The 15,988-nt window shown below is 38.4% G+C and overlaps 1 protein-coding gene across 7 annotated transcripts in view; it reads left to right on the forward strand.

The window, feature by feature from the left end:
- The window catches only part of SPECC1L (sperm antigen with calponin homology and coiled-coil domains 1 like), a 112,862-nt gene that overhangs the window by 27,634 nt on the left and 69,240 nt on the right, over positions 1-15,988 (forward strand). For 6 of the 7 annotated variants that reach the window (XM_037879130.2, XM_043530041.1, XM_043530039.1 and 3 more), the window contains 2 exons: positions 79-1,712; positions 3,182-3,389. In XM_037879130.2, coding sequence (XP_037735058.1) covers positions 79-1,712; positions 3,182-3,389 — 1,842 coding nt within the window. The remainder of the gene's footprint in view (positions 1-78; positions 1,713-3,181; positions 3,390-15,988) is intronic. The other variant, XM_043530040.1, reaches the window with a different exon arrangement.

Consider the following 15,988-nt stretch of genomic DNA (forward strand, 5'->3'; position numbering starts at 1 on the left):
GTCATATGTAATTTCATACCTGTACTCACGTTGCTGATTTTTTAAATGAATTAAAATTACATTTTTTAAAACATACAGGTTCGACCTCCACAGCCAAGCGTAGCACTTCATCTGGAAATAAAGAATCTAGCTCTTCTAGGGAAAGAATACGCGATCGTTCCCGTCTGAACCAAAGCAAAAAACTGCCTTTGACAGGACAGGGGACTAATGATACCATTCTGGCAAAACGCTCCCGTAGTCGTACTAATCCAGAGTCTGATGTTCGGATGAGCAAGTCCAAATCGGACAATCAAATTAGTGACAAAGCTGCTTTGGAAGCTAAAGTGAAAGATCTTCTGACTTTAGCAAAAACTAAAGATGTGGAGATTTTACACTTGAGGAATGAACTCAGAGACATGCGTGCTCAGCTTGGCCTTAATGAAGATCAGCCTGAGGGTGATGAGAAGTCTGAGGAAAAAGAGGCCATTGTTGTTCACCAGCCAACTGATGTAGAGTCTACGTTATTGCAGTTACAAGAGCAAAACACTGCCATCCGAGAAGAACTCAACCAATTGAAGAATGAGAATCGAATGTTGAAGGACAGATTAAATGCATTGGGCTTTTCTTTGGAACAAAGGCTAGACAACTCTGAGAAACTCTTTGGCTACCAGTCTTTGAGCCCAGAGATCACAACTGGTAATCACAGTGATGGTGGTGGCACTCTTACATCTTCAGTGGAAGGTTCTGCTCCTGGTTCAATGGAAGATTTGTTGAGTCAGGACGAAAACACCTTAATGGACAATCAACATAGTAACTCCATGGATAATTTAGACAGTGAGTGCAGTGAAGTTTATCAGCCACTTACATCAAGTGATGATGCCTTAGATGCTCCATCGTCTTCAGAGTCTGAAGGAGTACCAAGCATAGAAAGGTCTAGGAAAGGAAGCAGTGGCAATGCAAGTGAAGTTTCTGTAGCTTGTCTGACAGAACGGATACACCAGATGGAAGAGAACCAGCATAGTACATCTGAGGAGCTTCAAGCAACACTTCAGGAACTTGCAGATTTACAACAAATAACTCAAGAGCTGAACAGTGAGAATGAAAGACTTGGAGAAGAAAAAGTAATTCTTATGGAATCCTTGTGTCAGCAGAGTGACAAGTTAGAACACTTCAGCCGACAGATTGAATATTTCCGCTCCCTTTTAGATGAACATCACATCTCATATGTTATTGATGAAGATATGAAAAGTGGGAGGTATATGGAGTTAGAGCAACGGTATATGGACCTTGCTGAGAATGCTCGTTTTGAACGAGAGCAACTGCTGGGTGTCCAGCAGCATCTGAGCAACACTTTGAAGATGGCAGAGCAAGATAACAAGGAGGCCCAAGAAATGATAGGGGCACTGAAAGAACGGAACCACCACATGGAACGAATTATTGAGTCAGAGCAGAAAAGTAAGGCAGCATTAGCAGCCACCTTAGAGGAGTACAAAGCCACAGTAGCCAGTGATCAGATTGAGATGAACAGGCTAAAAGCTCAGCTGGAGCATGAAAAGCAAAAAGTGGCTGAACTGTACTCTATACACAACTCTGGAGATAAATCAGATATACAAGATTTGCTGGAGAGCGTCAGGCTGGACAAGGAAAAAGCAGAGACTTTGGCCAGCAGTCTGCAGGAAGAGCTGGCTCTCACTCGCAATGATGCCAATCGATTGCAGGATGCCATTGCTAAGGTAGTGTTCAAACAATTACATTCTATATCTTATACGTATAAGCCTCCAACTCTCCTTCTACTGTTCATTACAGTTTTTCATTACATTTGTTCCTTGGAGTTATGTGACCAGTTATGAGCTTTACCAGAATGTGCCTATATTCAAGATTTTTCTACTGGATCTTATGTACAAAAAAAGTGTATCCTTTTATGAAGCTTTTTACACCTAAGCTCAGTTGTACTGGATTACGCGTATAAATGACTAGTTTTTAAGAGAAAATATAGATGTGTAAAACCTTAGTTGGAATTAAGCAAATCATTGTTTTTAAATATTGCCATTGTGGACACCCTTGAGCAGGTGTAAATAATTTATAGTCGATTTACCTTGGGGGTACCTCATGTGTTGTACTCTAATATTCTTTCTCAATAATTAGCATAAAATGATGAAAATATTAGCTCAGGGCTTAAACCTTGTTCTTGCAGTCAGGTTTGTGTGTGTGTGGGAGGGGGGACTATTACTCATTTTTCTGGCTGCTTCTCATTTCAGCTTGTGATTCAGTACTATTCTGAAAGAAAAGGAGTACTTGTGGTGCCTTAGAGACTAACCAGTTTATTTGAGCATAAGCTTTCGTGAGCTACAGCTCACTTCAATGGATGCATACTGTGGAAAATACAGAAGATGTTTTTATACACACAAAGCATGAAAAAATGGGTGTTTATCACTACAAAAGGTTTTCTCTCCCCCCACCCTACTCTCCTGCTGGTAATAGCTTATCTAAAGTGATCACTCTCCTTACAATGTGTAATCAAGGTGGGCCATTGGAGAGAACCTGGATTTGTGCTGGAAATGGCCCATCTTGATTATCATACACATTGTAAGGAGAGTGATCACTTTAGATAAGCTATTACCAGCAGGAGAGTAGGGTGGGGGGAGAGAAAACCTTTTGTAGTGATAAACACCCATTTTTTCATGGTTTGTGTGTATAAAAACATCTTCTGTATTTTCCACAGTATGCATCTGATGAAGTGAGCTGTAGCTCACGAAAGCTTATGCTCAAATAAATTGGTTAGTCTCTAAGGTGCCACAAGTACTCCTTTTCTTTTTGCGAATACAGACGAACACAGCTGTTACTCTGAGTACTATTCTGTTACTGCTTCACTTGTCATGTGGTGGGATGCTTTGTAGATTCTGAAATAAATTCAGCTCAGAAATAAAAGCTTAACTGTGAAAGTGGTCCAAATTGATAGTTGCAGTGCAGCCAAAAGTTACGTATCACACATCACAGCTTGGTCCAGATATAGCAATTCCTAATGAATTTACATAAAGCTTCTCAATTCACATAACACTTCTTGATATTAAATTTAGTTTTTATGAGATTTTAAAAAATATTTTAAGGATGATGGCTATGGCAGTGAAATGCAACCAATTTTTATCTTAAGAGTTCATCTTTGTCCTGAATTCATTATGGTCGCTTAATGGTTGTTCTTCAGGTTGAAGATGAATACAGAGTCTTCCAAGAAGAAGCCAAGAAGCAAATTGATGATCTCAATATGACTCTAGAAAAGCTTCGGGCAGAGCTGGAGGAAAAAGAGACTGAAAGAAGTGACATGAAAGAAACTATCTTCGAGTTGGAAGATGAAGTAGAGCAACATCGAGCTGTGAAACTTCACGACAACCTCATCATATCTGACTTAGAGAGTAAGTGATATGAGTTCCTCTTGTTGTATCGTATTTTAACTTGAAAACAGCTGAAACAGGATAGTAAAAGTATTTTAATTGTGGTTTGCACATGTTGTTTGAAATCAGAATAAACCTTGCAGAAAGAAAGAACTCAGCTTGACTTTGGGCTTGCAGGACTAGTAGTTCGGGATGGGGCCGGACACATGTACATTGAGAAAATATGAACTGGCAATCGTGAGAATAAATATGAAGCCTCAGTGCCATTTTGAGTCACTTTTCAAGCAGAACTGCATGTAGTTATAGATTCAGATTGTGGCTTATTACCTGTGATTGATTTAATTCTGTCTGGGAGAACCCAAGTTCTCTTATCTCTCCAGTACAGCAAAGATATATAAACTTCCAAAAGTTAAATAGATCTGCCTCTACATCTGAATAATTTGATTGTTTCTAGACCAAGAAAAGTCTCCCTGTTGAAGAAAATGTGTTTTCAATGGAGAAATTGGACAGGGACCCTAAAGAATTTTGCATATACTGTTGTCTTCATGGTCACATCCATGTGTACTTGCTCAAACTGTGAAACTGAAAATGAATTTGGCAGCTCTGGTTGGGAAAACTCAAGCAGGTTGGGAAAACTTTCTATCTTGTTGTCTCTTAGCGTCCATTTCCTGAATAGCGTGCCTCAAGACTCACTCAAAGCATCCAGCAAAAATCATGCCTGCCAGTCTTGCCTAGTAGTTCAGTGGGGAGTGTCTCTGTCTGAAAATCTGAATATAGACTGTCATGGTTACAGAGCTAACAGCACCTTTGTCCTCCTTCCGATCTTTCAGAGTGCATTGTCGCAAGTGTCAGGCTTCATGCCTTTTACATATCTTGGTATGGAAGTCTGCATTTGTCCCACTCTGAGCCCAAGCCCTGAGCTACAGTACCTTGTGGATTATCCATGCTTACCCAGCACATCTGACTGAGTTCAGAGACCTGCAATTCTTCCCTTTGGGAGTCTGTGATCAGTAGTATACAGTGACAAAACATCCTTCTTAACATCAAACTAAAGTTTGCTTCAACAATAGGGACAAAGCCTTTAAAGAATAAGGATCTTAAAACAACATTCTACATACATGTCTGTTTTATTTAAAGACTTAGTTTCCTGAGTTTCAGAGTAGCAGCCGTGTTAGTCTGTATCCGCAAAAAGAAAAGGAGTACTTGTGGCACCTTAGAGACTAGCCTGAGTGTAACTTCAGTAGGCATAACATCTTTAGATGCCCTGGCAGGTGTCTTCATATCAGTTTACTTTCCCTGAACTGCCATAGTTTTTTATTCTTCTGTGTTTTTGGGCTTTGGTCTTTCTGAATTAAATCAGTCCAGTAGGCTTAGCAGAAGATCACACAGGAGTTCTCACAGCCAATGGCTCTGCTATTGTCACATAACATCCCTCAAATATTTGCTTAGTGGTAGCTTATCTTGAGCCATTCTTTCTTTTCCTTCTTGATTTTTGTCTTTACAGTCCCCGATTAAGCAAAATCATATGGTAAACACTCCAATAATCCGGTTAATATACAGTATCCACATAGGTTTCAGAGTAGCAGCCGTGTTAGTCTGTATTCGCAAAAAGAAAAGGAGTACTTGTGGCACCTTAGAGACTAACCAATTTATTTGAGCATAAGCTTTCGTGAGCTACAGCTCACTTCATCGGATACATAAAGTGGAAAGTACAGTGAGGAGATTTTATATATACACACACACACACACCCACACACCATGAAAAAATATACATGGTAAGGAGACTGATCACTTAAGATGAGCTATTACCAGCAGGAGAGTGGGGTTGGGGGAAGAGAAAACCTTTTGAAGTGATAATCAAGGTGGGCCATTTCCAGCACATTTCCAGGAGTTAAAAAGAACGTCTTATAATATTACTAAGCAGTTCCAATTTCGTCACACAGACCTGTCTCAAAAGGGCTGTGTGCAGTCATGAGGCTGCATACCTCAGTTCAGTCAGTTAGCAGACCTATATCTTGCTAGGCTCAAAGCTTCATGAGAAATTCCATATCTTCTTTGATCTGTTATCTAGATACTAATCTGTTGTAGTTGAATTTTATGGATAGTAATCTGATGTAATAGCTTCAGGAAGCAACCTGTATTGTAAGTATAGGCAGGAAGGAGAATGACACCTTGAGGTAGCTGTAAAGTGTGGTAACCTTTTGTTAATATTCTTCTAATAAATCAGTACCTTTAAAAACTCAACTCTTCATGGCTTCAAAACTAAAATTCTTGCAGTAGTTCTTTGGTGTCACTGCTTCCCATAGGGGAAAAAAAAAAGAGCAACATCTTGAAGAGGAGGAAAAAATCTCTTTAGGGCTTGTGCTCAGAGCCCAGATCTAGAACCTAGAGATAAATGATGAGCAAAAATTTAACAGATGGTGGTATTAAAGTGAGAGAAAAATGCATCACAACAGCAAATTCTCTAATATTGACAGGTTTCAGAGTAACAGCCATGTTAGTCTGTATTCGTAAAAAGAAAAGGAGTACTTGTGGCACCTTAGAGACTAACCAGTTTATTTGAGCATGAGCTTTCGTGAGCTACAGCTCACTTCATCGGATGCATCCGATGAAGTGAGCTGTAGCTCACGAAAGCTCATGCTCAAATAAACTGGTTAGTCTCTAAGGTGCCACAAGTACTCCTTTTCTTTTTTCTCTAATATTGATTGATTGATTTAACCAATTCCTTTGGCCTTGAATTAGTCTGAGATGCATGGCCAGATACATGGTGTCCATGTTAATGGCTTTTTAAATGTAGAGAATTCTTCATTACATGTTTCTGTATATAGCACCATTCAGAAAAATCATGGTTCTCCATATTAAAACAACTAAACCATAGTAAAGAGTAATAGGAAAGAAAAGTCTTTGGTTTAGATTTAAAAAATAGGATAGAGTGACTGCTGTAGCTCTTTGAGGAGAGAATGTGCTGAGTGTCAAACTAACTAAATGAAGGGAATGATGTGAGAAGCAATAAATAGTGGCAGAATATTAATGAACAATTGGAGAATTCATAGAAACAAGTCCATAAAAGTAGGAGGGTGTACTTCATAACTGAAATTAATAATAAGACCTTGAAATGAATTCAGTTTAATGAGCAGCCAGAATAAATAATGGAGTGATATATGAGAAGCTCAAGTGCAGGAAGTTGGGTGTCATTGCTTTGAATAGCTTCTAGAGACTAGAAAGACGAAACTGGGAATATAGCAAGAAGTGTATTCAACAGTCTGGGCATGAAATTCAAGCTTAATTGCATGAGGAATTTAATTGTAGATAACGTTCAACAGCTTGCAAAACTAAATGAGCTAATCAATATGAGCAGTAAAAGTCAAATCACTATTGAAAAGGATTCTTACTATAGGTTGTTGTGCACTAGTACGTGTTTGAGAGGACCAAAGTTAACACTAGGAGAAAGTGAAGACCAGGAAAATGCTCCATGCAATCATGTCTTTAAAAAACAAACTGTGTTTAATGATTGTGACATGACTTTTCCCTTCAACTTAAAAAAATAAATCCTATTGTATAAGCATGTAAAAATTACTTTAAAAGAATGTTAAGGTTCCTGGATCATGCACTAAAAAGTTAACAAATTCCAGAATAAAGATTGCATGTGTATTTTTTACACCAGTGTAGCACATTTTATACTAGGTACAGAAATTCCCAGTATAACTAAGGCTGTATTTTATAGAAACATTACACTAGATGGCGTTTTTGCTCTGGTTTTGGATACCGGCTTTGAAAAACCAAATGAACTGAACTGAAAGTCTTTTGGTAAAATAAGCATGCTAAATTGTCTAGTAGCCATTTGTTTTTAATGTTTAAAAAATGGGGAAAAAAACCAACAACCCCTATCTCTCTAAAACCCAGCCAATAAATGTTGAATGAACACTTGAAACACACGCTCTTGGTGAATTTTGTCTTTATAACAGAGATTAGCTATTTAAATCAGCACATCAGTTGTCAGATTTTCTTCTTAAGATCAAGATGTTTGTATATACATTTAATGCAAGATATTTTGAAACACAGATGATCTCTAAAATCTCAGTGGAATTCAGTCATCTTAACCCTTGCCGATGGGTTATTTATACCACTTTTATTGTATGACACAAAAAATGATTCAATTCATTCAACGCAAGTGAGTTTTACTAATAGTAAAACTTGAGATTTTAACACAGGTGACTTTCTACTAAAATTTGTCACTGAAAGTGTTAATCTCTTCCAGTAAGACTGATCATATGGACTTAACACCTTTGTGTGACAATAACAGAAACTCAAACACAAAAAAGATAAGCAAAAAGCCCATGCTTTGGTGTATTTTTGACCCAAACCGTTTTCCTACTCTAGAAAGCTGTATCATTTAAACCATTATTTTATTGTTATTATTTGTATTAATTTAGCATGTAGGAGTCCTGGTCTTGGCTCTAGAAACCCATTTACTCTTTTTGGACAGGCACCATCTTAGAATAAGACAAGAGAGCAGCTGGATACAGGCAGAGTACAAGGAAACAATGAGACAATTTTCGTGAGCATAATAGACAAGTGGTCTTTGAACAGCATTGTTACAACTATTGTCAGGTTCACCAATATACCAACATAATTATACTGGTGTAACTCTGCTAGTGTGGATGCAGTTATTACTGGTATAAAGATACTCTACTTTAAGGGAAATAGCTATTCCAGTAAAAGGCTCCTTTATACCAATATAATGGATGCACACTAGGCTTGTAGCTGTGTAAATATATTGGTAAAAAAAATTATATCAGTAACAGGCAGTTTTACCAGTACAACTTTCAAATATAGACCAGGCCTACATAGAACATCCACAATTCAAGAAAGCTGAAAAACTTCAGCCATGCTGTACTCCTCTGTCAGGATTTGTGTGGATTGTATATCTTCTCTTGAAACACTTAGGCCCCGCCTACACTACAGGCGGGAGGGAGATCGATCTAAGTTGCGCAACTTCAGCTACATGAATAATGTAGCTGAAGTCGATGTACTTAGATCTACTTACCGCGGGCTCCACACTACGCTATGTCGACTGGAGACACTCTCCTGTCGACTCACCTTGTGCTCCTTATTCAGGTGGAGTACAGGAGTCGACGGGAGAGTGATCGGCTGTCGATTTAGCTAGTCTTCAGTAGACCCGCTAAATCGATTGCTGATGCATTGATCGCCGTGCTTCGAACCCCCAGTAAGGGTAGACAAGCCCTAAATCTAGAAGACTACGGTCAGGTCTACAGTACAGACTTCTGCTGGTATAGCTATATCACGCAGGAGCTTGAGGAGGTATGGTCCCTGGCTGACATAGCTGTGCCAGCAGAAGGCCCTAGTAGAGATGCAGTTATACTGGCAAAACTACACTTTTATAATTTGTTTCCTTTGTGGAGGGTGTATTTGCTATATTGGTACTTGGCTGGTATAATCTGTGTCCACACTAGGAGCACTGTTCTAGTGTAATATTCTGGTGCTTCTATTGTAGGCATAGCATGCGTATCTTCAGAAACTGAGTGCCTGTGTGCGACTATAGATGACTGATTTAAGTTTAACAACAAGCCTACACTAGAATCTCACAGTTACGAACACTTCAGGAATTGAGGTTGTTTGTAACTCGGAAACGTTCATAAATTTGAACAAAACATTATGGTTGTTTTTTCAAAAGTTTACAACTGAACATTAACTTAATACAGCTTTGAAACTTTACCATGCAGAAGTAAAATGCTGCTTTCCCTTTATTTTTTAGTAGTTTACGTTTAACACAATACAGTATTTGCTTTTTGTTTTTGTTTTGGTCTATGTTGCTGCATGATTGTGTGTTTCTGTTTCCAAGTGAGGTGTGTGGTTGACTGGTCAGTTCATAACTCTGGTGTTCATAACTCTGAAGTTCTACTGTATTGTGTTACAGTAGCTACTGAGGGAAGTAATGTTTACTTGTGGGACAAGCATTTATCTTCAGTTGTTCACATTCATCTATTGTTCTACAGTTTCTAGTGTTTCTCAAAGAGTGAGAGGAAGTAAATGCCACATGATTTATTTTGTGACAAACAACCCAGGCAATATGGCTAAGATTAGGAAAGTTTTGCAAGAAAATACATGACACATGACTGCACATATTTTAAAATTGTCAAAAGACTTGAAAAGAGTGAATATCGTGACCTAAGAAGAAAAATGGAATGCTTTTGTAGATTGCCTATAAGATTTTGTTTTAGATTGGCCCAAGGGAATAAGAATCATTGACTCATACACAAGATATAGGGGTGACGGGATTCCGCCCCCGCGCCCCTTCAGGGTGCCACCTGATGTACTGGGGTAACACTGAGCCCGCCTGTTCCACCAGCCTGGGCTCCCTTATGCTGTCCTGCCGAGCCAGGCCCTCAAGTCTCCTCCAGCACACACACAGGTAGGGACACACCCAGCCGCAGAAAGACACAAACACTGAAATCAGCACTGCATGCGTAGGCTTCAGCTAGAGGAGTATAAACCCAAAATTGTATCATCTTGGCCTGCACAGAGAACTGTACAGCGTACACTCATGAAATTTGCCCCCTCCCTCAATGTGGAGGAAGATATGTACAGCTCCTCCCCCCACCCCCTCCCGTTATGAACAAAAACAAGTTTATTAACTACAAAAGAGAGATTTTAAGCGATTATAAGGGTTAGCAAACAGATCAAAGCAGATTACCTATCAAATGAAACAAACATGCAAACTAAGCTTAAGATACTAAAGAAACTGGTTACAAGTAGTAATTTCTCACTGTAAATGTTATTTTAGACAGATTGCAGTGGTTCTTGAGGCAAGTCACTCTTGCTTGCAGATTAAAACTCCAGGTATTTTTCACAGGCCAGACACCTTTCCAGCCTGGGCTCAGCTCAGCTCTTCTCCTCACCCGCCCACTCCCGCCCCTCCCCACTTTGTCTTTGTTTCTTAGATGTTTCCAGCAGTCATCCTGGGCAGGGATTCAGTGAAGAACGAACACTGTTTGTCACTCCCCTGCCTTAAATAGGTTTGACATATGACGGGAATCCTTTGTTTTCGAGTATCAGAGGGGTAGCTGTGTTAGTCTGTATCCACAAAAACAAAGATTTATTTGGGCATAAGCTTTCATGCATCTGAAGAAGTGAGGTTTTTTAACTCACGAAAGCTTATGCCCAAATAAATCTGTTATTCTTTAAGGTGCTGCCAGACTCCTCTTTGCTTTTGTTTTCCAGTGTGGTTCTCCCCCCTCCCACCAGTGGAAAAATACTGGTATTTCGTTATGGAGTCCAGTACCAGGTGACTTGATCACATGATCATGCAGTGTCAAAGCATTCCTGGAAAGCTTGTCAGGAAGGTGGGAGATTAGCATCTTCAAAGACCTATTGTTCTCCCTAATGGTCCATTCATTGACTTGTTCCCAGCTAGCTAGCCAGACAGACTGATTGCATTCTCTCTGGTGGGCATTCCCCAGGTGTAAACACTTCTGTAGTACAGATGTATAGTCAATATTGCTAATTTTAGGTACAAAATTATTAGGGCTGTCGATTAATCAAAGTTAACTCACACGATTAACTCAAAAAATTAATTGTGATTAGAAAATTAATCACAACTAATCGCACTGTTAAACGAGAATACCAATTGAAATGTATTTTTTGGATGTTTTTCTACATTTTCAAATATATCTATTTCATTTACAACACAGAATACAAAGTATACAGTGCTCACTTTATATTTTTATTACAAATATTTGCACTGTAAAAAACAAAAATAGTATTTTTCATTTCACCTCATACAAGTACTGTAGTGCAATCTCTTTATCATGAAAGTGCAACTTACAAATATAGGGGTTTTTTGTTACATAACTGCACTCCAAAACAAAACAATGTAAAACTTTAGAGCCTACAAGTCCACTCAGTCCTACTTCTTGTTCAGCCAGTCACTAAGAGAAACAAGTTTGTTTACATTTACGGGAGATAATGCTGCCCACTTCTTAATTACAGTGTCACCTGAAAGTGAGAACAGATGTTCACATGGCACTGTTATACCTGGCTTTGCCAGATGCACGCCAGATGCACTAAAGATTCAAATGCCTCTTCATGCTTCAGCCGTCATTCCAGAGGACATGCTTCCATGCTGATACCGCTTGTCAAAAAAAATGTGTTAATTAAATTTGTGAATTACTGAATTCCTTGGGGAAGAATTGTATGTCTCCTGCTCTGTTTTACCTGCATTCTGCCATATATTTCATGTTATAGCAGTCTCGGATGATGACCCAGCACGTGTTGTTTGTTTTAAGAACACTTTCGACAAAATGCAAAGAAGATACCAGTGTGAAATTTCTAAAGATAACTCCTGCACTCGACCCAAGATAGAAGAATCTGAAGTGCCTTCCAAAATCTGAGAGGGATGAGGTGTGGAGCATGCTTTCAGAAGTCTTAAAAGAGCAACACTCTGATGCGAAAACTACAGAACCCGAACAACAAAAAAGAAAATCAACCTTCTGCTGGTGGCATCTGACTCAGAAGATGAAAATGAACATGCATCGGTCTGCACTACCTTGGATTGTTATCGAGCAGAACCCATCATCAGCATGGACATGTCCTCTGGGGTGGTGGTTGAAGCATCAAGGGACATATGAATCTTTAGTGCATCTGGCATTTAAATATTGTGCAACACCGGCTACAATAATGCCATGCAAACACCTGTTCTCACTTTCAGGTGACATTGTGAACAAGAAGCGGGCAGCATTATCTCCTGCAAATGTAAACAAACTTGTTTGTCTGAGCAATTGGCTGAACAAGAAATAGGACTGAGTGGACTTGTAGGCTGTAAACTTTTACATTGTTTTATTTTTGAATGCATTTTTGTACATAATTCGACGTTTGTAAGCTCAACTTCCATGATAGAGATTGCGCTACAGAACTTGTATTACATGAATTGAAAATTGCTGTTTTGTTTTTTACAGTGCAAATATTTGTAATCAAATAAATATACAGTGAGCACTGTACACTTTGTATTCTGTTATAACAGTGCGATTAATTGCGATTAATTTTTTTATTTGCTTGACAGCCGTAATTATGACACAATCATATCCGAATATTACGATAAAATATATGGGAAGCAGTGTCACAATACACTCCATTGTTTGTTAAAAGATGAAAAATATTGGTTTGAAGAAGCTTGTTGAGTAATTGGTCCATATGTCAAAGCCAGTAAAATAGCCTTTGAATTCATGTTGAAGCTGGTGAAGACTAAAAAAATCAAATAAAAAAACCAGCCCTGATTTGAAATTGCAGTTAAAAGATGGCAAAATTGGTGTTGAGAAAGCATTAGCTGGCCATTATACCATGTCATTTTCCAGCATGTGGTCAGTCATCACATACTAGTTTCCCCCTCGCAACAGAGGAATCAGTACTTATTCTTCAATTTGCAGAAGTTTATGTTGAATGTGGGGTTCTGTGATCAGTAATTCAGCTGCAAGCCTTGTTTCCATTATTTCAAAGTCTTGTTCTCCAATGAAACACTGAAAAATCTCAAGTAAATGTCCTGGGAGAAAACAAGGCTATGATCGTGACAGTAGCTGGTGTAGAATTACTGTTTTCATCATGTGGCCTGGTGCATTCAAAACCTAGAAAACTGCAAGGAAACAGATAAGACTTCAGAATTAGTTTCTTCAGCATCGTAATTCAGAAAGCCTTGAAAGTATCCTTGGTGGATCTGAATAGTTGGATTCAGTGGTAACTGAATTATGATTGTTGTTCACAGATTGTAATTTGTTTAAAATGATGTATTATGAAAGAATATGGATGTCTTAACACTGTAACGTTTTTAACAAATTTGAAATGTATTAATGTATTGAAATTAATCAGATTGGGTGTTAACATTAAAAAACTTTGTTTTATAGTGACAGTTTTGGTGCCAATTTGGATTTATAAAAGGTTATAGATAAAAATACAATTAAGTATTTTTCAATATTCTTCATCTTCCACAGTTTTATAAAATTCAAGTGAAATACTCTAACACTGAAATAAGTCAATTTAAAACCCAGCATCTATAACCTAGTTCATTACAAATTGTAATCTAAAATTGCAATAGCACTTAATTTCCAGTTACATCATATCCTTGTACAACTGACTTAAATATTTATTTATTAAAGCAAGTAATTAAAAATAAAAATAACCATCTCACGTAGCAAAAAACACAGGCAACTCAGGAAGTTTGAGTGATAGAACTCTGGTTTCCCTGTTCTACCTCTGGAAGCTATAGCCGCTGCCTGCATTATCCTGAGGTCGCTATACTGTAGTAGTCTCTTTTATGAGCTTGGCGGCAGCAGCAGCCTCACTCTCACAAACCCTGGAGCTTGTTGGGGGTCATGGAGGGCTCTGGATAGTGGATGGGGACAGAAAGGGGTTAACCCAGAGTAGGTACACAGGGAAGTTGGTGCCTGTATATTTTATGTATTTAAGTGATGTACACGCATTTGGGATGGCTAAGGGGAGTACAGAAAACCATGATTTTCTTTTTTTTAAATTGCATGACTTTTTAGGGTGTTCATTCATGATTTTTGAATTCTTGGGTGTTGGCAATTCTATGTTCTTCTCCCATAGAATCATAGAATATCAGGGTTGGAAGGGACCTCAGGAGGTCATCTCGTCCAACCCCCTGCTCAAAGCAGGACCAATCCCCAACTAAATCATCCCAGCCAGGGCTTTGTCAAGCCTGACCTTAAAAACTTCTAAGGAAGGAGATTCCACCACCTCCCTAGGTAATGTATTCCAGTGTTTCACCACCCTCCTAGTGAAAAAGTTTTTCCTAATATCCAACCTAAACCTCCCCCACTGCAACTTGAAACCATTACTCCTTGTTCTGTCATCTGCTCCCCCTGAGAACAGTCTAGATCCATCCTCTTTGGAACCCCCTTTCAGGTAGTTTTTGTAAACCCTTGATAGAGTTTAAAAAAAACTGAACACTTAATGTTCTGCACTGTTTATAGTAGCTGGAGAATATTCAGGCCATTGTTTTGAACTTCAAAGCACAAATGTACTAAAATTTAATGGTGTGTCGCATATCTCACAAACAGCTCAAAACAATGGCATTACCCAATCTTTAACTCTAGGGCACATTTATGTTTTCTGGTTTGTGGTGATTATTTTTCTATTTTTTGTTTATTTTTAGACAAATTATGACTCATTATTAGGAGTAAAAAAATCAATTGTTTTTAAAAAATAAACCCATTTCCCTTGAATTGTCTAAAAAAAAAAAAAAAAAAAAAAAAAAAATTGGCCCCCCACTGGAGTTCCACACTCCTGGAATCTGCTCCAAACAACTGTGGGGAGCTTGGTAGGGCTTGCTGGCTCCCTCAGTAGGCAACTTTCAGTATTGAAGAAATTGTACATTTTAAGTAATCTTGAAAATCCTGTTCTCAAATTCTTCAGTTGTACTTTGTCACTAAAACAGGCAACCTTACATGTTAGCTTCAGCCTTATAAAAAAGTATCCATGCTAATTCCTCCTTTTGTACTAAGACTAGCAAAAGTTTCCGTTTTTTGTAGCTTAAGGAACATGGCACCATGTGTTTGAGTCACCCTCACTGCTAATTAGCTTACCACATCCAATGCTAAAAGGTCAGCTAAATGTGCATCTTAGAATATGTAGTCCTGTAAGATAGCTATATATGTAGGAAAATGTCTGGTTTGAAGTATTTGAACTTTTCCAAGCCTGAAATACTGTTTTTCAAGCCACTTAAGGGCTTATGTCATTCTTACAAAGAAATTAGCTGTGGCATTAAAAGGGTCTGTAGTTAGGACTATTGGCATAACAAAGCTGATGAATCCAAAATTGTCAGCCTTCAGAAGAACTATAGATCAATCTGTCTTTGCTCAAATAGTGTCTCCAAATTAGTATCCAGTTTAAATGATGTGAAATGGAATATCTTTTTGTGAATAAGTGTGTGGTTTTGCTTAGCATTTAGATTTAGTCTACCATACGCTGTTTTTAAAATGTCTTGTAATGCTAGAAAACAGCTCTCCACCTACAGACCAAGGGGATTGTTTTGGATGCCAAAATATAGGGCTCAATTTTAAAAGTGCCGGGAAACAGGCAAGAGCATTGTTAAATTTCAGGTTCTAAAAATAATCCAATGTTGCATAATTATCCCTGAAACTAATTGTAACTGATAAACACTTTGGGAAGTTCAGTTTCGCAACAGAACAAGAACCACACAATTTTACCTTCTGTCAATTTAGTTGTTTAAATTAATGAACAGTAAATGTTTGAATAATCAGAAAGCATGTGCCTACTGCTCTGTAGTGTATGCCAAGGTCTTGGATTTTAAGCAGCTTAATACGTTGGATACCTGCAGCCTTCATGTGAGAAAAGCGCTGCCAGTAGACACAGAAGATATTTGCTTCACAGCTGCTCCTGGTATAACGAACCTGAACTGAACAATATAATTTAGCACAGTTGGCCCTACAAATCGAGAGGCTCTGCATCTTTACATTTTACTTATGCGTACAGAACCATAGAAGTAGAATGCCCCTGAGACTCAAGGGTTAGTGAAGTGGTACTGAATGAGAAATGTATTCCACGTGCATCTTCATCAGTTACTCAAT

The sequence above is a fragment of the Chelonia mydas genome, chromosome 15 (genome assembly GCF_015237465.2).
Source record: "Chelonia mydas isolate rCheMyd1 chromosome 15, rCheMyd1.pri.v2, whole genome shotgun sequence".
Taxonomy (NCBI): Eukaryota; Metazoa; Chordata; order Testudines; family Cheloniidae; genus Chelonia; species Chelonia mydas.